This window comes from Rhinolophus hipposideros (assembly GCF_964194185.1).
Source record: "Rhinolophus hipposideros genome assembly, chromosome: 13".
Taxonomy (NCBI): Eukaryota; Metazoa; Chordata; class Mammalia; order Chiroptera; family Rhinolophidae; genus Rhinolophus; species Rhinolophus hipposideros.
Genome location: NC_138059.1, coordinates 67285522 through 67309038, shown reverse-complemented (window position 1 = coordinate 67309038; position 23517 = coordinate 67285522). Strand labels below are relative to the sequence as shown.

At 41.7% G+C, this 23517-nt stretch overlaps 1 protein-coding gene across 2 annotated transcripts; it reads right to left on the bottom strand.

Moving 5' to 3' along the window:
- Positions 1-1682: 1682 nt before the first annotated feature.
- GDAP1 (ganglioside induced differentiation associated protein 1) lies at positions 1683-18740 on the bottom strand. Of its 2 annotated transcripts, none has more exons than XM_081071131.1 (6): positions 18496-18740; positions 17061-17253; positions 8196-8369; positions 6856-6950; positions 5892-6006; positions 1683-4879 (listed from the first exon to the last, which is right to left on the bottom strand). In XM_081071131.1, exons 1-6 carry the CDS (start codon positions 18652-18654, stop codon positions 4497-4499), a joined length of 1119 nt encoding a protein of 372 aa, XP_080927257.1. In that variant the 5' UTR covers positions 18655-18740; the 3' UTR covers positions 1683-4496. The 2 variants fall into 2 exon arrangements, with proteins under 2 accessions (XP_080927257.1, XP_080927258.1); XM_081071132.1 differs by having other exon boundaries at positions 17206-17253; positions 18496-18703.
- Between the last annotated feature and the right edge of the window lie 4777 nt (positions 18741-23517).

Below are 23517 nucleotides of genomic sequence, written 5' to 3'. Positions count from 1 at the left end.
CATCTCCCACCTGCTGTGTTCCCTCTGATGAGCCTAAAGTAGTCATGATCTGAGGAGGCTGGTTTTGATGGGAGGATTTTCAGTTCATTGCATTTTCTCAGTGTAAATCTTTACTTTCTTTTGAGCATTGAGCTTAATAAATGTGGAATCTCTAAAAGCATATCATCATTATATTTTTATTATGATGTGTATTTGATGATTTTTATGTGTTACTATTGAATATCAGATTCTGAAATTCAAATGATAGTTTAACCTGATGATACAAAAGTTACACATACTGGCCATATACCTATCTATTAGGAATTAACTTATACATGTGGATGTGAATATTGCTGTTGGCATGGAAACCTGACCCTTTACACTCTAATTCATTATCATCTTTATATTTTCACCCATCCTACTGGTTTCTCCCGATAAGTGAGTTCAATGACAGAACATTGTAATCAAGGAGCCAATGTATAAATGAATAAAGACAAAGAACTCCTAAGCTTCCCAAAGTTTATGACAGGGTCCTACGGATGAGATACAGCACCTTCTGTGAATCAGAATATATCAAGGTCAATCATAAGCATGTTTTGTCCAAGCTCCACATGACCTTGTCTTAGACCTCAGCACCTGCTCTTTCCCGCATCTTCTGGTCCATAAGTCAGTCCTTCCTCCCTCTTACCACAAAATCCAGGGCTCAACTCAGAAGCAAGGAAAGCAGAGTATTGCTTTTATCAATGCACTGCCTTTCTAATCCTCAAAGCAAGTTCTCTTTCTCTCCTTTCTCTTCATTTTCATAATGTAATACACAATTAAAACTATTATCCTCACTCTAGAAATTACATTTCCTCTCTTGCCTTGGACTCTCTAATACCTTACCTAGTAAAACACAAGCATTCCGGGGAATTAGAAAATGAAGACATTCTGATTTGAATAAGTGGAGATAATATAAATGGGCCAAATATTTGGCATAAACAGTATGAAGGTGAGGTCTAAATACTAACTTATTCATTGCATTACATTAATTTGACTTTTGTGTCTTTACCATGGTGTTTTTATGATTTTTCTGAGCAGATTACAGAAGTGTATATGAGCTTGATTTTCCATGAGTATTCAAAATTGTTGCTTTTCATTTTGTTTACTTTAGGGAAAATAAGTTGAATTTCATTTTTATTTAATTTGCTTTGCTCAGTGTAAACCAAAGTAGTACTCAGTTTTTATTTGATGATTAGAATAATGGCTAACTTTACCAAGGCTAGAAATATGGATGGTAATTTGAATATCCATAATTCATAACTCAGTAGAAGGAAGAGACTTAGATATATCAAAATATACATAAATATCATAAGTAATATTTGAAATCCAATAAACACTATTTTTTTAAAAAACTCTCTTGGTGTTTATCATTTTCACGCTATCCTGTTAGGAGGCTGGCTAAACTCCTTTAATGATCAGTATCAATATGTCATCCTTTAAGAAGTCATTCATTTCAACCATAAAATTGTGTGTATTTAAATAAATTTTGAGTTGGTAATTTGTATGTTTAAAGGAAAAAACAGCTACATATCTTGAATACCTAACTTCTGTTTATTTTACTAATTACCACATGAGGCTTTGATTTCTTTTTATTTTTGTTTAGGCTTTGATTTTGAATGAAACAAATGCATCTGTTTTCTCAAAAAGATGACAAAACTAGTACTTGCAAGGTTCATATTTATTTTCCAATTACTTTTATTGATCTTACAGGCAGAATAGTATCTTGATCTCTCTATTACATTCAACAATTCCAAAATATCTGTAACTCTGGTGTCAATATCAATAACTACGAAAAATCAAGCAAGCAATTTACAACTATCTGCAGTTAAGGAAAATGGATTGAAAAGGCATATAATTGCAATAAAAAAACCAGCATTTATCCATTAATGTGCAAATAGCCAACATAAATGTAGTGCCTCAGGCGTTTTTCTAATTGTGATATTTATACAGATTTTGGAAACTGAAGAGCACAGCGGCCAGTCACCAATGATTTGAAAACCAAAACACAGACAAGTGCCCATTTTGCTAATAATACATGTGCAGCTCTTTAGCTTTGCATTATGTGGTACTGTAATCCCTTCTGAAGCATTAGAAATCCATATTACATGTGCCTCAAGCTTTTTTACAGATGAATGATCTGATAAAGATACCCTCATTTCAGAAACTGAGGTCATTCATGTTTATCTTCACTTGAAACATTTCAGAAGGCTTGCTGAACCCAAAGAACGCCCCTTCTCAGACTACTGGATCAACAGCGACATCTAGTGGCCATGGTATCCCTGAACAAACATTTGTAAAACAGAAACTCAAAGGTACCCATAAAACAAGGGAAATCGCCAGGATGCCTCATATTTAATATTGACACAAGCATAGACCAGAGAACCTGTATCAGAAATCTATAAACACTCCCTAGCAGATTTTCTCTGATTCAATAATGATATAAATTAGAGGAAAAGCCAGCACTGGGTTCCTAATCTTTATTCTTAACAACACTTACTTAATACTTAAAGATCCTGTGTCGATTTTTATAAAAATCCAGTTTTCATTTCTTCATGTCTGAGTTCTTGCTTCTAACAGAGCAACGTAAAGAACACTATTAACCACTGAATAATCAGGTTTGTGGCTCTTCTATGAATACACGGGTTGGAATGTTCCAGCCACAAATTCAGACACTATATGACAATGCACTGAAGTGCACAACGAAGACATTATAAAAGCTGCCAGTCTGTTAGTGATTGTTGGGTTGAGTTTACGCTGGAAATATTATTAATTTTTGTAAACAGGGAACATCCAGTTCATCAAGATTTTCTAAAGTAATTGGATCACGGAATGGATTTATAGAATCATTTTACCATCAGAAAACCATGGCTTTCGAGGTATGACTGCTTCCTGTTAATGAAACGTCAGGACAGCCTTTGACGCTTGCACAGCCAGTCTGAGGCAGACCCAGGAGGTCATGCTGTTGGCTGGACCCTCGGCTCCTCATCCTCTGACGTACGTCCCGCCAGAGACCTGAAACTGCTCCCTTTCTGCCCAGCTCTAGAGCAAGCCTACCTCCTTGTCACCATGAAGCATTGTTCCTGCACACAGCCTATTCGATACAGCCCCATGGTGGTTCACGGGGACACTGAGACTGTCCCATCCAGAGGGACCAAGGTACCCCCCCCCCCAAAATGCCTAGACATCTATGAGTCAATATTGGTGGGCATCGCTATCTAGCCTCTCATTTCTTCTGCCCCTGAATTAAGTCCCAAGGGCTAACACCAGACCTTCGTCTTCCTCTGTAACCTTCTGAAGCTTTGTTGTGCTCACAAACAGATGGAAGGCCTGAACAGCAGTTTGGGGTTAAGACACCAGCCTCCCAAATGCAGAAGGGGCATATTTAGATCTCCCAGACCATCAACCCCCAACGCAGCCTCTCGCCATGCTACTGATTAGCTGGGACATTTGCCTGATGCCATTCGCGTGCATAAACGGGGCTGCAGAGCCACCCCCAGGGACTGCACACCACAGCCCGGAGAAGCGACAGCTCACAGGCACCACCGAAACAGGCAACCGTGAAAAGAAAGGAACCCTTTGGACCTCACTTCAGATTTTCATGTCAATGCCGGGCAGACATGGTCCAGTGGGCATCTATAAACAGTTCATCTTCACAGATCGATGAGTGTGATTCATACGCATTGAAAATGATGAAGATCAAATGAGGGGCCCTAAGTGTTAAGCCCGGGGTTTTCTCCGCCCACTCCCCCCAGGAATTCCTTCGTCTTCTTTTCCCAAGGTTCTCAACTACAGGAGATGTGTGGGCAGTGGGTACAGGTAGTCCTGGTGATGTCCGCTAAGGGGCCAGGCAGCCGTGAGTGGCATGAGCGGGTTCCCGGAAGGGCTTTCTGCTGCTGGGTACAGTGTAGACTGCGTTCTCCCCTTTCCCCTCTCCCGCTTCCCATTTTCTCCCTCATTTCTGCCTGAAGCCGGCAGTGCTGCTGAGAAGCCTTGTGTCCTGCTGCTGTCAGAACCCCTCTGCTGTGTAACAAAGATGACCTCTGAATTCCAGGGGATAATACTGCCAACTGTTCCACCCTCCGCTTATCTAGACAGTCTCAGATGAAGAGCTATCGGCAATGGCAGGGTATTACTACTGTCCTCTCATAATAATAACCTGCCCCGCAAAAAAATGGCAACACAGCTGAAGTTGAACTGGCAGTTTGAGATCAAAGTCTGTTCTCCACCTGTCAGCACCAATACATCCTGACCTTGTACGAGTTTTAACGATGGTTTAGTTCAGGTTTGCGCATCGGGAATCTCAAGTTACCAGCCCACACGGCCTTGTCAGGTTCTCCTCTCCTCACATGAAGTACCCAAAGAGGAAAGTAAATTATGCCTTTGACTAGTTGCCCAGGAACTTCACTGGGCCCAGTAGAGTGGACAATGTTCAGCTAAATGGAAGGGTGAGTTGCCACCACTGGGTCCCTACAAGCCTAGAAATAATGCGGTCTGGGTCTGAGTGCTAATATCATGCTTCCAAATCTCTTTCTGAAAAGCGTAAAAGCAAAATACCCCATCCCTGCAAGCAAACCCAGCACAAGGGTGGTGCCAAGAACTTTGGGGGCCCTTTTCTTGGCCACCCGGAAGGCTGTTGGCAGCACTGCAGAGATTAGTATATTGTTGACATGTCCTAAAACCTTGTGGAATGTTTTTCTCTTCAAGACACGATTGTAATAGGTTTCCAGGTTCGGTCGCTTTCCATTTCCCCAGTTTCTCCTCGCAAAGCCCAGGAACTTGAGTCGATGCAAGGTGACAGCGAGCGAGACGTCTGCCAGGGTGAAGGACTCTCCGCAGAGCCAGGGCTGGCGGCCCTCTTCTGCTCAGAGAAAGGGACATGGAGAATTAGGGGCATCGCCACACACACACACTCCAGCTGTTACCTTTCATCTGTGTTGAAAGCAAGTGTGAGTGAAGCAGAAGCCGGAGACCATGGCACGTTTTCTTTTACTCACACTCGGCGAGAAATTTGTGCCAAAAACAAAGTCCCTGCAAATGGATCCCAAGCTAAGGGGGGGCATGCTTGCCATCTCTCAACCATCCCGGTCTCCAGGTGACACTACCACCGCTTGAGCTCAAAGCCTGCCTACCATTTTGCAAAGAACTGGGAGGGGCTGAGAATCTCCAAGCCAGAGGAGTCAATACATACTTCCTGGTGGTTAAGGGAAACAAGAAGATGAGCTTTAGCACAATCCATCGAGTTGGGCCTGAAACGTCACCCAGTGGGTGCTGCTCCCCGTTCCTATTTAAGGCAGGCAGGAGTCCCTATTGTGAAGCAAGTTTCAGGTAACAGGGTCTTCAACTTTGTTGTCAATTAGAACAGCACAGGTGGTCAGTGTGCTGGCACCCGGGCCGTGGCTTCCTTGTGGAGTTCGGCTTGCAAGTACAGCGCATGCATGCTCAGCACCCAGCCTGCGCACACACACACACACACACACACACACAGGCACACACGCACACGAGCTGGCCCCTATTTGACTCTTTCCCACCTATGGAAGAAATTAGAGGGCACACTCTTGCAATTACTCAGGTTTCTCAACCAAACTGCTGTAATTACAACTTTGCAAAACAGGCCAGGGTGGAATTTCTCACCTCTAATTTAAATCATGCAGAAAAATGCTTCACCATGTTTTGCGTAGATGCCGGCCGAGTTACAATTAGACACACCCGGGTTTTGCTGAATTCAGTATTATTGTCGCTATCTTAAGGTAAACTGTCCATGAAAACAATAATAAAAAAAACATCGCAGAACGTTTCTGATGAGATCTGAGACTATTCCCATATCCTGCTGCTGTCCAGGAAAAGAGAAAAGAACACCCATGAAAACCTACCTGGGGTTTCTTCGTTTCTCCTTTGCAACTCAGTTTCAACCTGATCCAAGACTTTCTCCAACTCATCAAGAATTTTCTTCAAATATTTGACATTGTCGTGGTCATGCAGCTTTGACTAATTAACAAAAACAACTCGCTAGATTATTTGTGTCTGTAAAAACAAGCGATGTAGAGCAGAGCAGGTATAAACTCACAGAGTGGGAGCCTTCCTATTTTAGGAAATGAGAAGAAGGGGACTAACTTCCTTAAAGCAAAAGCAGAGTTGGAGGGAGATGCCCCAGCTGTGAGAATACCCGAGGGCCAGACCCACTGCTCACTGGCCACTCCTGGGGGACCAGATGACTAGCAAGGTCAAAGACTCTGAGGGCTACATAGAGACTCCTCTCGTGCCCAACTCAGGGATGAAAGCTGTGAGGGAGAGAGTGAGTGGGCAGTAAGGAGTGCTGTGTGTGCCGGCGTTTCGTTTGGCTAAGATAGATGGGAAGTTGAGGGGAGCTGGGAGTGTTGGTGTTTGCTATGTTTTTAATGTGGGAGAAGCTTGCGTGCAATGCTGGGCCGAGGGGAAAGAATCAACAGAAAGAGGAGGGCCGGGCATACCCGATGAAGCAAAGTCCAGCCCCTTAGGAGGTAGACAAGCCATAGAGAGAGGTCAGGCTTGACGTGGCAGAGCGCAGGAAATGACAGATTCCTAGAGTATTTTATTAACTGGGTTTTACGTTTGATAACTTTCCCTGGCAACCAGCATGTGCAATGTCTGCTTTTTAAGCAATGGTCGGTAGGTTTGACTATCAAACCTAATCAAGAAAAATTCTTTCTGAAAGCACTGTAGAAGCCAAAGGTAGCCTGTGCACTGGTGACTTGCGATACTTAATAGAAGATGTTCTAGAAATAGTGATACTTTGCAAAAGGTGGAACATTTAATAGAAACAGTGGATGTCAACTGAGGATAGCCCAATGTACTTACTTTAAGTCGCTTCTGTTTCGCAATGTATGCCTCTTGTAAATCTGGATTTTCTTCCGCAAGTTTCTTCAGTTCAGACTCTGTGTTACCAATTTGGCCTGATAATGAAATCATTTTTGAAATAGAAAATTATTTCCTCCCTTCTATGCAAGAAAGAAGGAGAAGCGGGGAAACTCAATAGTAAAAGACTGAGGTCTAGGATTTACGCCCTGCCTCTGCCTCCACCTCCCCCTCTCTGTGCCTCAGTTTTCTCACCTGTAAAATGGACCTGTCAGAGTACCTGCACACAGGGTGAGGATTAAATGGAAAGCACTTAGGGAAAGGCCCAGCACTTGCTAAGTGCAGGGGAGGCGATCTACCTTTCTGTCTCTTTCAGACTTTCTGTAATGAACTTCTGTATGAAGGGAAGGAAAAGGCCTTATTTAAAAACTATATATTAACTCTAGGTGACAGAATTGTATCTATCAGTACACTTGTTTCAAATCATCCACGAATATGTAGGAAGAGAAGGAGGAAGAACAAGAGGAAGGTGAGAAGCAGAAAGAGAGAGGAGAAAAATGGGAGAAGAGGAGAGAAAGGAAGGAAGAAGGGAAGAGGAGAGGCACCAAAAAGAAAAGTGACATAAGGGAATGATAAAGGTGAGGCGGGACATGTTGGAAAGAATGTAGTTTCTATATTTAGAAGGCCTAGGTTTGCGTGTTGCTCGTCACAACCCTGCCTCCCTGCCGAGCCTGACCACAGCCGTCCTCCTTGACCTTCCTGTCCCCAGTTCTCGGGCCCAGGCCATAGAGCACGGCTCCTACGGCCCCACATCTCATGCACTGACCCTGCTCTGTCCTCAGCGGGGAGGAAAGTGAATGCTGGATATCACAACTCAATCTCTGTAAACCCCCAGTCACTGAATTTAGAGGTAGAGGAATGGTTAGACCGCCTGTAGTTCAGCTCCTTCCCATACTGGACAGAAAAGGACAGAAATGTGAACTCGGTTGCCTATAATCCCCAGCGGATCCCAGCGTTCCTGACCCCCAGGCCATCTGTCTGTGAGAACATGTGATGGTCTTTACTTTTTCCAGAGGCCCCTCTCCTGAGTTTTATCCACACTTGGCCCTTCAAAGCCAAGAGCTGGAAAATCAAGCCCTGCAGACACTAAGTGTCCATCTGAACAGCTGAAGCACAGATTAATCTGACCAGTGCACAGATCAACCTATAACCTGCAAGCCCGTGAAACACACGCAACAACTCTGTCCCCCATCTTCTCTCAGGGACCATGAGATGAGCTGGGTCTCAACATGAACTGAAAGGCACTCACGACAGAATTCCAGATCCTTAAGATGTTTACGTACTGCGAATCCTTGTTGTTGCATAAGCTGGGATCATGGAGTCCACCGTTAGCTCCGGATGTAAAATGCAGCCATGCGTGTAGGCGTCCATTGGTAGGGAGTCGAGCAGCTCTCGGTAGTGCTGCACCCGTGGGTAATACATGCTTCCTTTATCAGGCATTAACCTGGGCGTTTTTTCTAAAGTGTACACACACACAGAGACATACACAAACATTGAAGGGAAAGTTACAAGTGAAACGTTACATCCAAAAGCAAAACCAAAAACCCCAACCACCTCAACATCAATATTATACTAAGACATTGAAAAGATGCCTCCCCAGCCCGGACACTGAAAACCAGAAACAGCCTGATGTACCAGACCAGATCCCGAAGCATGATCCCATGGGCATTCTCTCACTTCTCCACCTTACAAACTGCGACTCAACCCTCAAGGTCTAGTGATTGATGCCAGTTCCGGAGAGCATTTCCTGGCCTCCTAAAAGACCAGCATGTGACTGGCTCAGGCGTGCCTTCCTCTGTACACGCAAAGTACCTGTACACACTCTGATGGAGCCCTTCTCACCTTAGATATTGGTATCTTTTTGCCCCATGAACCCCTTCAGGGCAAGGGACCTGTGATCCCAGGTCTAGCGTAGTGCCTCATACATATTAGGCCCTTGGTAAACGTTGGTTAAGTGAATGATAGGAAGAGGATCAGGGACTACTCTTCTAGGGTCCAGTTAATAGCAAGAGTGACCTGTAGATGCTATGTGAATGCGAAATGACAATCTTCATGGAATTTCAAATATTTTCTCTCTGGAAAGTGGATTCGACATGAATCCTCATTTGCTGGTTAAAGTCTAGACTATAGACTCCATGAGGGCAAGGACGGTGTTCTCTGTTACATCCCCAGTACCTAATATAATGTTTGGCTCATAGTCGGTGTGCAATAAGTTTGAATGAATGAATGAATGAATGAATGAATGAATGAATGAATGAATGAATGAATCTATTGCCAAATTTCTAGTTATAGAATACAGCAGACCTCGTATCTGCGATTTTGCGGTCCGTGGTTTCAGTTACCCACATTCAACCGCGGTCCGAAAATATTAAATGAAAAGTTCCAGAAATAAACAATTCATAAGTTTTAAACTGCACTCTGTTCTGAGTAGTGTGATGAAATATCGAGCTGTCCCCACCCGTTAGTCATATAGTAGCGGTCTCGGTTATCAGATCACCTGTTACGGTATCACAGTGCTTATGTTCAAGTGACCCTTATTCTATTTCATAACAGCCCCACAGCCATTTACAGAACTTTTATTACAGTGTATTGTTATAACTGTTCTATTTTACTCTTAGTTATTGTTGTTAAGCTCTTACTGTGCCTAATTTATAAATCAACTCAGTTATACATTATAAATTTAAAACTTCATCACAGGTATAGGATAAAGCATAACATTTATACATATATAGGGTTTGGTACTATCCACGGTTTCAGGCATCCACTGGTGGTCTTGGAATGTATCTCTTGAGACTGAGGGGGTCTACTGTATTTAAGCTGCAGAAGCTCTGAGGACAATAAAAGCTAAGAAGTTCTCCCAAGATCCCACCACCAATTAGGGGAAGAACAAGAACTAAAGTCATCTCACTCCGAATGCAGTGCTCTGTTTTATTACGTCAGCATAGCATCTGGAGGGTTTACTGTTCAGAGACAATCCAAGATAAATCATGTGACATCAGGGCTCTGTCCCTTCAGAATCACTTCGCACTTCTGACTCTCAGACTGCCCCTGAAAAATGCCAACTAGCTTATTCCAACGAGTGAAAATAACAGCCTTAACTTGATTGATTTATTTCTTAGTTTGGGTTATTTGTTTAATTTAGAATCCTTCTGAGCACCACACACTCATTCCTAAATATTGACAATTCAGAGTTGCTTGCAGAGCATTTCAGGCAAGATTGCATAATGCCAGACCAAGTAGAACAAGCTTTTTAAGCCAACAGGCTATTTCTGACTCTCTAAGGAAACAGAAGATGGATTACTCTTCAAACCAGTCGGCAAATGTCTAACTCCCTACTAGGAGTCCAGTTCTGAAGACTGTACTAGAATAATCGAGAATGACCTGTCAGCTACATACTGCGTGTCAACGTGGATTCTCCCAAATACAGCTCACATCCTCGCTGACCTTTCACGACCTCAGTATATCACCAGGATCCCAACTCATGTATGGTAGACATTTCCATGAGGACAACACGCTGGTCGCCCTCTAAGGTCCTTGAAATTCTAAAGCGTTCTTTATCTTTTGTGTGCCACTGACCTGTTCTCAAAATATTGTTCTTAAATGCATAAAATACAAGACAGGATTGCATAGGGCATTGTATTAAAATAGAGTTATCACAGTAATTTTAAATGACACAATACTAACACGGGTGCCTATTTATAAATACATTTACAGGATCTAGCAGCAGTTCTACCGTAATTTCAAAGTAGAGATGAGCACAAATGATAGTTTAAAATGCCTGCAATAACCTGATATGCTACAAACACTAAACACATCTGTGATTTCTATTGGTAACAAAGTCGTAGGTACTCCTGATACTGCTGTCAATGACGCATCCGTTAGAAATTAAAGGAAATGTCTGTTGGAAATTAGTGAAAGTAAGAGACAATCTTTTTCCCACCCACGATCTCTAATCTCCTGAATTCTATTCATAGACCACTAAGAGCAACAGTTCTCAGAAGTGTGGTCTGAGAATCCCTGAGCTTCCTTAAGATACTCTCAGGAGCTCCACAAAATCAAAGCTATTTTCATAGTCAAGCTAAGATGTTAATTGCTTTTTCACTCTTCTCTCTCAAGCGTACAGCTGAGTTGTCCAGAAGCTACATGACACTATGGCAGTTATGGGACGTGTGCTTGTGTGTTCTTGTATTTTAAGTTTTTCTCCACTTTAATTTCTATATGGGAAATATTGTTAGATATGGCCCACATAAACAAAAGTTCTCAGGTATCCTCAATCATTTTTAAGACAAAGGGGCTCTGAAGCCAAAAAGTTTAAGACCACTGCGTTAGGAGTCTAGGAACCTCAAGTTAATACTATAAATGGTTCAGCATCTTCAAATGCTTCCCAAATGGATACATTTATGGTTACTCGCTCTGCTGCCTTCGACTGCCCGGCCTGATGTCTGTGCTCAGGAGAGCATTCCACTGCCTTCCCGGGACAGTGAATGAGAGCAGCAAAAACAACGTCTGACTGGTTTGGGGGTATGTTCCATCTGGCCAAACCTGAATTCTTCAAAGGAAGACGAATGTTTAAATCCATTAAAACGATGTTCTTCTAAGGAGTGCACCATTGCTACCGTGTTTCCCCGAAAATAAGACCTAGCCAGACCATCAGCTCCAATGCGTCTTTTGGAGCAAAAATTAATATAAGGCCTGGTCTTATTTTAATGTAAGACTGGGTATAATATAACATAATATACTATAACATAGTATAATATAATACCAGGTCTTGTTTTAATATAAGACTGGGTATCATATTATGTTTGTTATGTTATATTGTTATGTTATGTTACGTTATGTTGTGTTATGTTATGTTATGTTATGTTATGTTATGTTATGTTGTTATGTTATGTTGTTATGTTATGTTATGTTACGTTACATTATGTTATATAAGGATGGTCCAGCTAGGTCTTATTTTCAGAGAAACACAGTATACAACTGTCTCCTGAAACACTTTGTCAGAGCATAAGACCTGCACAGAACCCAAGTTCTCTTCCAGTCTCTTTCTCTCCAGAAGCCCTGTCCAGTTTCACACATGCAATGTGCTGCCATCCTCCTCCTCTCACCAGAACACAACAGTGTCCACTGCCTCTCGAAACAGTTTTTCAAAGACAACTGGGACTTTCCTTTGAGCTATACAGGAAAAACTCCCTCTCCCTCTCATTCTATTTTATTTTCCAGTCCTTCCATTTTTGTTATAATACTGTGAAACCTCATTTAAACGGAGTCAGGAGGCTAGAAGAGAGAGCTCTCATGCACTCATCACTCAGGGCTCATTACTGGCCCCAACAGACTCCTCGCATCTCCAACAGGAGGGGACACTGCTTCACCACCTCAGCAGGAGGAAGAGAAGGTTCCTCCTTTGTCCAGTAGCAGCTCAGCCAATGAGAGGCTGCCATAACTCAGCCAATGAGAAGTCACTATACTTCGAACTTTCAGTTTCCTCCAATCGATTCTTCCTGTACAACAGTCCCTCCCAAGTTCATATAAGAGCCTTCCTATCCTTTGTTTCTCTGGATCTGCAGATGGTTCACCATTGGACCACATGTCCCACATTGTCATTCTTTGTTGTTCCTGAATAAGCCCACTCTGCTGGAGAAATAGCTGACTATTTGTTAAAGGTCAATAATACTAAAATAAGAAAATATTTTCTTAGAATTGTTCCTCAATCAGGAGTGGGAAAGCAAAGAAGAGCTTGCAAAGGGCAGAGAATCAGGGGACTTTAAGAAGTAGGCAATGAGAACAGTTCCCAGCATCGGGGAATAGGTTGCAGTAGTGGAAGCCAGGATTAGTGACTAAACTGGAAGAATAAACAAGAATGAAAAAATAAGTTGGCTTAAACTGACTTCTTAGAAGAACTGAGTAAGGGACAAGGTAGGTCTTGTATTGCACCTAAGTTTAGGCAGCAAATTAGAAACAGGCAGATACACAAAAAGCAGAAAGATGTGATAAACAACAAGAAAAGAAAACCAAAGAATTTTTTTTAAACAAAATCAGAAGGAAACCACAAAAGCATTCTGCAGCCATTTAATGGGGACAAATAGCTCCATACATTGTCTAGTCCTGTACTGCTGGTTAGAATAACAATGGCCCTGAGCCATTTTTTAAAAATTACAATCAGTTTCCCCAGCAGCAAAAAACAAAAAGAATTGAAGGGCTTAAAGGCATAAGCTTCCATTCTTTTGCTAAATTCACTACTTTGATTTTCTGCATTCCCCAGTGATGGGGGATAAAGGAGGTATTATTATGCCTTGTTTTCAAGAAAGACTCCCCGGAGGTCTATTTGAATAACTTTCAGGTCTTCCTTGTTAGCTCAATGAAAACAGATTAGACTTCATTTCTAACTCTCTCCCTTTGCTGATTTTTCATTTTACTTAGATCACTTAGTGGTGGCATTAGTGTATAAGATAATAAACACCAAGTAACTGAACAATTAAATTATAGCCTGAAGCTATAACAAATAGTGACAGCAAAAGAGATAACCGGTTCACTACACTCTGTTCTTTAGATGAATGGATACACTTAATGAAAGTCAACCTGTAACCATGGGCAACTATCCACCTCATGAAACCCATTCACTTATTTCATTCTGATTTGTCAAGATTCCCCAAAATTCCACCCATAATTAAACAAAATGCTACATGTTCTGACCAGTTGAGAACAGAGTGGGTTACAATTCACCATGCTCTGGATAGAACCTGTACTTTTGAAACAATCTGAGATCACACTAGCCTTTTGTTGTATTATTGACTGGTATTGGTAACTTATTAGCAAGCCAGGTCTCCCACCCTTCATTAATGCAGCTGATTTTTAAAAACAAAATTCGCATACTATAGTTAGCCTTGTGAAACTTTATCTTAGATATTTTTCCATTTTATTCTTCCATTAGAAACATTTCATAAACTGGTCATCATTTTAACTATCCCAGTCTTTCTGCCATCTACAAATGTAATAGTGTTTCTGTGTCTTTATTCAAGTCATTTAGAGAATCATTCAAAGGCTCACGTCAAAGAATAGAAGCCTGTAAGGACACCAGTAAAGAGCCCAGTCCAGCTTGACCTCTGTTTTCAATAATTCATTTATTTTAATCATTCCAATGTATTTATTAAGCTCCTATGAGGCACTGGGAATACAGCTGTTAATGAGCCAGACAGTATATGTGACCTCCTGGTGCTTACCGTGGTCTACAAGCAATTGAAATAATTAAAATAAAGTGTAATAAAATTATGATAGGATAAGTAAAATAAGAGTCTGTAGCTAAAAGGGCAGCCTGCTATTAGAAATCTAAAATGAATATTCTTCAATATGGTGGCTCATTCATCTGAAAATGTGCATTACTTACAAGGGCATTGTGTGAAGTAATCGTAAATGCTATACTTAAATCAAGATATTCTATATCTGGAATCATGCCTGGCGCATAATAGACACATTTTTTTAAGTGTCAGTTAATGATATTCTTTATTAATGTAAAGATTAAACTGGTTCCTTTTAACTGAGATACTAAAAAATTTTATATATATATATATATATATGTATACATATATATATTAATTTTTGACAATCTATTCTAGAATCCTGCCACAATTAAAGACAGTAATTTATAACACTGTGAAAAGCTGGAACAATTACTAAATACACATTAGTTTCGTAGTAGTGTATCTCATACTTTAATGTATGTATGAGTCACTTTGGGATCTTGTTAAAATGCAGATTCTCATTCAGGATATCTACTGTAGAGTCTAGGATTCCACATTTCTAACGAGATTCCAGTGGTACCAGTGCTGCTCATCAATGGAACACACTTTAAGCAGCCAGGACTGGTAGAATTCCCCTCTCCCCCTCCTTGACAACTGGGATAACATTTGTCCATCTCTTTTCTGGCTCTTTTCCTAATCTCAATGAGTTCCTATGAAGTATCTTAATGATAATTGTGATGACACTTACATGTTTGTTTTTATTTAATACTTTGGGATACACTTCATCTGTAGACTACGCTAGCCTTCACTTAGGTAACTAATTGTTCTCTTGCTGTCTTTATATCTTCCCGTGGGTTTTAGGTCCCTTAATCTTTTGTCAACCCTCTCCAATCGAATGACTACTCTCCTAGGAAAGAGGAATGAGTGAAATAAGAACCGATGGGACTTGCTTTATCTCTGCAGTTGAGAAAACTATACCACCTAATCCAAGAGGAAAAACAGAGAAGTCAAGTCACCAACAATACGTAGCAAGTTAGGGACAGCTTCAGACTAAAAGCTAGGGTTCTTGATTGCTTACTTCTATTGGTACAACCATAATTAAAGTCCTTAGCTTCCATATTTTCATCTTAACATTTAGCCCCACGATGCCTTCTCTTATGGTTCAATAAATAGTAGTAAGGAGAACTTAGTATTTCCCTTGTTTGAGCTGGACTCAGAATATACTTCAGTTTTGTTATTAAAGGAAACGCCTCAGGAAAATTTTAAGAAAGCTTGACAATCATTAACATTACTATGTTATAAAGTAACATATATCATATTATTGAATATCTTAGGAGAAACAATGTAAGGAGAAAAATAGGAGGAGGAAGAGAATGGTAGTAGTCATTGAAAGGATGCCAACAAACGAAAGATTTCAATACGGTTTTCAATTTACTGTATCTTTTTAAAGCTTTTTATTATTTAAAATAGAATTCTTACACAATTAGTTTGTTTTACTCACATTACTATAATCACTTCTCCCATGAAATGCAAATTAATATTTAACAGACTTGTCCATTTCCAAAAAGCTCAACGTTAAGAAAAATTGTCTTAAATCAATTAGCCGCCATTTTCAGTACAGTTCCCAGCCCATAGAAGAGAGAGCAAGTGATGGTGAAGGAGAAAGCAGTTACATTAAATTCTCTGGTTTAGATCAATGGCCACCTCTAATAAAACCTCCAATCAGAATCCCAGGGAAGTACACACTCGCATTAAGAGCAGAGGTAGCCCATTGCTCATGTAATTCTGGGGTCCCCTGCAGGTCCCATATCTACTTTCCTTTGAAGTAATTCCTCAGCCTTTTTTTTTTTTCCGGCCAGTTGCCCTTCTCAGCTTCCAGTAATTTGGGGTTATATTCTGGTTTTAATCTGCCCAACTAATATCCACATAACTGGGGGCAGATGAAGAGTAACTGGATTTCATGTAGTCTTTCAGAAGAGTACTCAACTGAAAGCTGGGAGTCCTGGGCTCTTCTCTGAGTCCTGCCAGTGATCAGCTGTGTCATCAGCGGTGAAGTGACAGTTCACCTCAAAGGTTGTCATTAGGAACAAGCGAGACAAGGGATAAGTGACAATGACTACGGGAGATGGCCAGTATAATATGAAGGTCTGGGTTTGACAGACTTGCATTCCAGCCCTCCCCTGCCACTTTAGGCAACCCCTTTCTTTTTCCTCATGTACAACGTGGGAATAACTGGCCTGCCATGACTGTCTCAGATGGTTTCTTTGAAAACTGACTAGAAGACAAATTACAAAATGCTTGATATAAAACAGGCTATCCGTAGGGCGATTATTTCTTGAAAGCATGATCTAAATTTAAGCCCTATAATTCCTAACAAAAGATATGAAATTCAAACTATGCAGGTGTAACAGGGACCAAGAAATCAAAGTATGTAGCAACATTCTCCCTTGCCTAAAATGTATTCCTCTTTTTCCCCGGCTTACAGTTTTTAAGGTGGAACCATTTGGTAGAACAGATGAAACTGATTTTCATAGTACACATTTAGAATCAATATTATCAATTTGATTTCAAGGCTAGTAAATCTACAAATCACACCCCTGCAGGGTCTTTTGCAAGTGCATTTAAAAGGAAAGGTCCAACATTAAAATGTTTGGTTTACACAAAACTTTTTAAAATGGAGTTATACTGACTTATACAAAAATTTTGTTATTGACCTATCGTATATTTGTGTGCTTATGGAAATGGAAAAGGTTTTTATCACTAAACCACCATCATGAAACCAAAAAGAAAGAAATAGGAAGGGAGGGAAAAAAGAAGGGAGGATGGGTAGGAGGGAGGGAGGGAGGGAGGAAGGAAACACATAGGTTTGTGGTAAAAGTAAATCCAAGAAATCACAAATAGCCTTAACATTACCATCCAGGAAAGTCTGTTCAAGATAATCAGTGATCTGAGTGGCCTCACAAATAATGTTTTCCCCGTGGATAAGGACAGGCACTTCTCCCGTTGAGTTCAAACGCATAAACCAAGGCTCATTGTGCTCACTCAGGGGCAGACTTACATCCTGTTCCTCGCACTTCAATGCCTTTTCAGCAATTACCAAGCGAACCTGGAAGAGTTCACACTGGTTACCACAGCACATGCAGGCTTGCAATTAAATGACCTCCTGGCCACCACTAAGCAGCTTTTCAGCGCGCTCCCCTGAGTTTCAGGATTTTCAACATGCTTTTTAACCACAGTCAGGTGCAGTATAACTACCTGAGGTCAAGGATAGACTACGTAGGTGACAGAGGTCCCGTAGGATTATAATGCAGCTGAAAAGTGCCTGTGGCCTGGTGACATCCTAGTGCAACCGTCCCCGTGTGGTGGTGACACTGGTGTAAACAAACCTAGTGTCCTGCCAGTCACAGACAAGTATAGCATGTGCAATGACAGACAGTGCATAAGGTTTGATAATGATAATAAATGCAGGTGTTACTGGTTTCCGTCTGTACCATACTTGTTATTTTAGAGTGTATTTGCTGTAAGACAGCCTGCCATGTTACACGCTGGCAGCCGCCTCAGCTCCTGTTTACTTCTCTCCTGATTGCGTCATTTTCCCTTTGTGCTTAATTTCATCTTGTGGTTTTCGGTACAGCGACGTGCTGTGCAGGCTTGTGGCCCAGGAGCAGTGGCTGCAGCACACAGCCCAGGTGTGCAGGGGGCTGGACCGTCTAGGTCTGTGTGAGTGGGCCCTGCGATGTTCGCAGAACCACGAGATCTCCTCCCGACGCGTTTCTCAGAACGTCCCCTGTTGTTACACCTCCTGTGACTGCGTTCCTATTCTAGAATGAGCAAGTCAGACCTAGCCTGGTGTCTGGTGCTTATAAATTAGAATTAGATAAAGAAGAAAAGCGCTTCTGGCTATATGCATGTCACAGCCACCCTCCCCATCACCTCTGCTGTCTTTGCGCCGGAAACCTAATTACAGGTCCGCTCCAGACCCCAACCTGAAATTCGGATATGCTAGGCCTTGTGGGAGGGACAGCGAATGGGAACAAAAAGGAGTAAGAGAAGGAACTGCAGAGTGTTCCGTTGCTTGAAGGCGCTTCCCTCCTGCAGGATCCTGCAAGGCCCAGGGGACAAAGCCTGCAGCCGTGAGGCTTTTTGTCGCATTTCCTGAGTGCCAGTGGCTGGGTCACAGCATTTGCATCTCAGACGGAGGCCCCCTTCCCCGCCCCAGGGCGCACCCCTGTGGCGGAGGGCGCGCGGAGGCCCGTTCCTAGGTGGGCGGGTGGCCCCGAGCGCGGCCGGAGGGCGCTGTCCCGGTGCTGAAACCCGACCCGCGCGGCCCACCCGCCCACGCCTTTACCTTTTGCGAGCTGAAGGAATGCGTCCAGTGGTACAGAAGGAGCTTCGCCTCGGCCTGCGACTCGCCCTCCGCCGGCAAGGGCGCGCCCCCTCTCTGCTCCTCCTGCACCCGAGCCATTTCGGGGTGCGCCGGCAGGCCAGGGCCGAGACTGCCCTCCATGTGCTTCTCCCACCCACACCGCCCCGCCAAGCGTTCGTGGTTTTTCCGTGACGCCTCCCTGCAGCCGGGAAGGACCCTGAGTTCGCGTGGGCGAACAGACTCCTGGGAAGTGTAGTTTTGCCGGCGAGAGACGGAGGGGGGAGGGGGAGAGCGAGGGGGGAGGGGGAGAGCGAGGGGGGAGGGGAGAGCGAGGGGGGAGGGGTGCTGCCTGCGCCACAAAGCCTCCGGAGTACGGAAGTCACCTGGGAGGTGCGACTGGAAGCAATCTAAACTATGGGTCCCTGATTATGAAAATGAGCAATGCATAATGTCGATTGCAAATTACTCGTTGGTTTTGGCGATGGCGTAGGGGTTGCTCGGGTATAAAAGGAGCGATTCTCCAACAAGCTTCGGGTTCCTTTTAGAGTCTGTGCCTTTGACAGAAGGGGAGTTCCAGTTAACAGACAAAGCACACGAATTGGATCTAGGTGTTGTCATTAGAAGATGCTACTATAGAGTCATGAAAAATTGTTATTATTATTTATTATCAATAACATCTCATAGGCAACTGATATACAGTGGTGAGGTAAAAAATAGTCTGGTTGTTAAAGAAATTTTAAAACAAATCTACCTGGATTCGTGTCCTAGTTTTCAATTTTCCCCATTTTTATAGTGGAGATCATTTATTTCCCAAATAAGGTTTTTTTTTGTGAGAATGAAGTAACTAAATACAATGTTAAACACTTAAAATAGTTGTAGGCACTCAGTAATGCTCACAGGTTCAGTTGCCTTGTAAACATTCTCTTTATAGCCATGGTCAGAATGATAATTTTACACTAGTCTAGTTATTATTGTACACCTCTTAAAATTTGGCTTCGTAGTAAAATAATAAAATTCCCTTTCGGTAAATATGTATTAATATCACCATGAAATGAATTCTTGGATAAGGCATTCAGCAAATATTTATTGAGCACCTACTATATTCCAAGTTTATGCTGAGCCCTGGGAATACAAAGATGTGTAAGACGTGATACCTGGTACCCAAGATGTAAGTCTGGTGGTAGAGACAACAAAATATACAGACAACCAAATGAAGATAAGACCTATCTGTCTTAGAGTGAACACAACGTCCCATGAAAAAAGAAAGTTGGTATCAAACTCAAGTTAAAAAGGCCCTCCAAAAGACAAACTCTCATAAGGTCCATCTTCCCCCTTACAATGCTTCATTTGTTTTTCTCTATACTTCTTTTATAACTTTTAAAGATTTTATAATATCTACCATTGTCACCCCAATAAACTTTAATTTTAAAAAAATACTTCATAATATCTTTTTATACCCTTAAGTTATTTCAAATGCTACAGCAAAAGCGATCCTTACCAAATGTGTTTTTTATCAGTTCATGCTTCAGAATAGAAGGGGAAAAGCAAAACTTTGAAATCAGACCGAGTGGGGCTTAAATACTCGTTCCACCCCTTACGACCTCTCTTGAGCCTTCATTTCATCATGCATAAAATACGGATATATAAAAAGATATGACAGCCTTGGGAATTCAGTAAGAGACTGTGCCGAGAGCACTTGGGACGTTGCCTGCAGTACACCTGTTGATGAAAGCATGCATGGATAAGCCCTTAGTCATGTCAAGAGGACAATTTATTGCTCTTCTCTCTTGAGGCCTCACAATTTTTACAACTACCTACATAATCCCCCTCTCCATTCCTCTTCAGAAGAACATCTTTAACTCTCCAGCTGCAGGTTCCAACATGTACTATGCAGTTCCCTTTCCTTAACTTACTCAATCCCCTCAGTATTTGAAGAAACTCAACCCTCTTGGGAGGCCATCTGTCACTGGCCACTGGAAGAGTTCTAACAATAGAGTTCAGGTCTTTCAAACACTGAGAAGTGTATCACATCTTCCCAGCAGCAAAGCCAGACAGGACATATTGAATGAATTGGTAGATTCCTGTCTTCGTGTTTAACATTAAGTATTCATATACGAGTCTGTCCTCTGGAGTGAAAATGTGGACAGAGCTTCTGAAGGGAAACTTATCAATGGCATCAGAAACTTTGAAAATAGGCATAACTTCTAAATCTATCATTTCTTCTATTTGCAATTTCACTGAGAAATAACTGCAGCGAATTCTGTCACTTGGCCCTAAAAATCCACTTTCCCCTTCTTCAATGGTAATAGAAATTTTAGCTACGCACGTGGCTGCTGAAAATCAAGACTACATTTCCCAGGTTCCATTGCAGGTAAAGGTGGCCATGTGGCGGTGTTCTCACAAATGGGATGTAATGGATGTTTCACAGGGCAAGTTATATGAAGCTTCCTTACAGAGACAGCTGGCCCTGTACTTCTTCTTCATCCCACCTTCCATCCCGCTTCCAGGAGGATGGGCGCTAACTTGACCATGAGGAATGGGGCCACACCCTGGGGATGGGCAAGCCCTGAGCTGAAGAGAAATTGAGCCCCTAAGGACAGGACACTGGGGACCTCACTCACTCACAGGAGTCACCAGGAGTCAGAGCTGACTAAGTGGCATGCAACACACACAAGGACACTGGGAAGCAGGACCAACACACCCCCCTGAGTCTGCACACCTCCAAATTTTAACTTAGAGAAGAAACAAAGCACCTTGTTTAAGCCCGTCATTTGGTGCTTGCCAAGTGCTATCATCTTAACCTATCTTCACTAATACTTCAACCTTGTAAACATAGATGGCTTTTATTTATGTATCTGCATATTGGATTTTTTTCTATAGTGACTATGTGCTGCTTTTACTCCTCAAAGATTTGAACATCAAAAAAATATCAGTGAACAGATGAGGTAAGGAAACATAGTGGTGTTTTAAGAAACCAACTGGCACATCTGTTACCATTGATTTGTAATCCCTGTTATTTTCCATCACACTAAAAGTCATGTGTAGGTAACAGAAGAAAACCTTATTTTCCATTCACATGTTATTCAGAGCATCTACTGAAGTGTGTGTGTGTGTGTGTGTGTGTGTGTGTGTGTGTGTTCGTTCTGCTGCTGTGTGTCTTTGTGCAGGCTCACGTTAGATGGAGGGCTCCTGGAGAAAAGGAACTAGATCCAGGTCCCTTTATTTCTTCAGTGTGCACATGATGAACTTTCCCTGTTCCAGGAACAGTGCTAGAGACAGAAGAGAAAGAGTTAAAAGTACATCACTGGCCTCAGGGAATTCAAGTGTGGAAGGAGCGAGATGAGATTACAACACAGTGTGGTAATTGCTTTGATATCTAGGAGCTTATAATAGAAAGAGAGAGAGCTATAGAGAAACAACAGTGTCTTCCCAGAAGAGGTGATGCCTTTACCGTCGCTAGTACCATACTGGTGCACTTACCAACATACCACTGGCTCGTGAGAGCTGACCGGTACATTTTCAGGAATTTTGCAAGCTGGATGTTGACCACAGCCAACATTAAAAAATAAATAAAAGAGATTTGCATTAAATATTTTTTTAAATAGAGCTTGCAAATACTCCAAACTCGTCACTTCCTAATCATTTTGCTATGTTTGTTATTATCCACACTCTTGAAATTACTTCTATTATGTTCATTTGATGGAAATCAGATGTAAGGATATGCTACTGTGTATCTCTTCCTAGCTCCCTGTTCAGTGATATTGTGTTAGTAGCTTGGAATTGGCCATGGTGGGAGTATTTACACCATGGAAATCAGCCAGCACTATCTATCGTGTGGTGGGGTTTTTTTCCAGAGAGTTGGTTGGTAAATATTTACCAGCACACTATTGAATGTATGAATTTTTTTTGGTGTTTAGTAAGTTATTTTAATGATGATGATCAGGAGACCCTTCGGTAAATTTGTGAATGAGTGAGTTTGTATATTCCTCTGCTTTTGGTACCTTTTCCTGTCCCAACCAGCTTTCGTCCTCCTTCCTCCTCCATTCTCAGATACCCACTTCCCTTGTTGCATTTTCGTTCTCTTTACATAGAAGAAAGTGGATATGCACCACTTCTGTCTGTCCACTAGCATGTCTTTCCAGCAACAAAGTCATAAACCAGTAAACACTGAAGAAATGATTATTGCATTGCTGTGCAATATTAATAATACCCTATAATCAAATGTGTAATGTAGAAATTCTGCATGTGAATACCACAGGTCACTTTCTTACAATCTCATTTGACCCTTTTGATAGCCTGCGAGGTAGCTACCATCCCTAATTTATAGTTGAGGAAAATAAGGTTTAGCAACTGAGAGACTGGTCCAAAATCCTAGAGCTAATAAGTGGAAGAGCTATAATAACTCAAACATGAGTTTTCTGACAACTAGTCAAGTATTATTTTCTACTACACTATGCTAGCTTTACACCAAAGAGAGAAATTTGTGGACGTTGAAGTTTTACACAGCTTGGGGTAGACTTTGGGGAAAACATAGCCACTTTCTTAGAAACTAGTCCTCATTGATATGTATTTTTATTAGAGCACAAACTGTACTATAAACTACTGTTTATATGTCTTTCTTGTGCATTAGACTCAGAGCTTATTAAGGTCAAGGCCAATGGGATTCATTTTATTATAGTATCCCCAGGAATCCCAAATAGTGCTTGGTACACAAAGATTCTCCAAAACTACTTATTAATTAATAGAGAAAAAGAGTAGAATACCACCACCACCACCAACAACAACAGCAACAGCAAATAATGACAAACAACAACTAATGATAATAAATTATAGCTTATTTAGTCTACCACCCTAGAAATTCTATGTGTAAAGGTAATTGCATTTGACAACGTTTGATATTTATAAATCCGGGCCTATGATTACAGCTCTGTAAATTGACCCTCTTTCATATTAATAGTTATTTAAATTCTTTCTTCATTTAAATATTTCTGAGTGAATGAAGTT

Excerpts from the sequence above, each read along its gene's own strand:
- GDAP1 (XM_081071131.1), bottom strand. The coding sequence starts at position 18,654 with ATGGAGGGCAGTCTCGGCCCTGGCCTGCCGGCGCACCCCGAAATGGCT. Across the intron at positions 8,370-17,060 it reads TGAACAGACTTTCCTGGATG|AAAAAACGCCCAGGTTAATG; the intron begins GTAATGTTAAGG and ends TGTACACTTTAG. Across the intron at positions 4,880-5,891 it reads GAGAAACGAAGAAACCCCAG|AAGAGGGCCGCCAGCCCTGG; the intron begins GTAGGTTTTCAT and ends TTCTCTGAGCAG.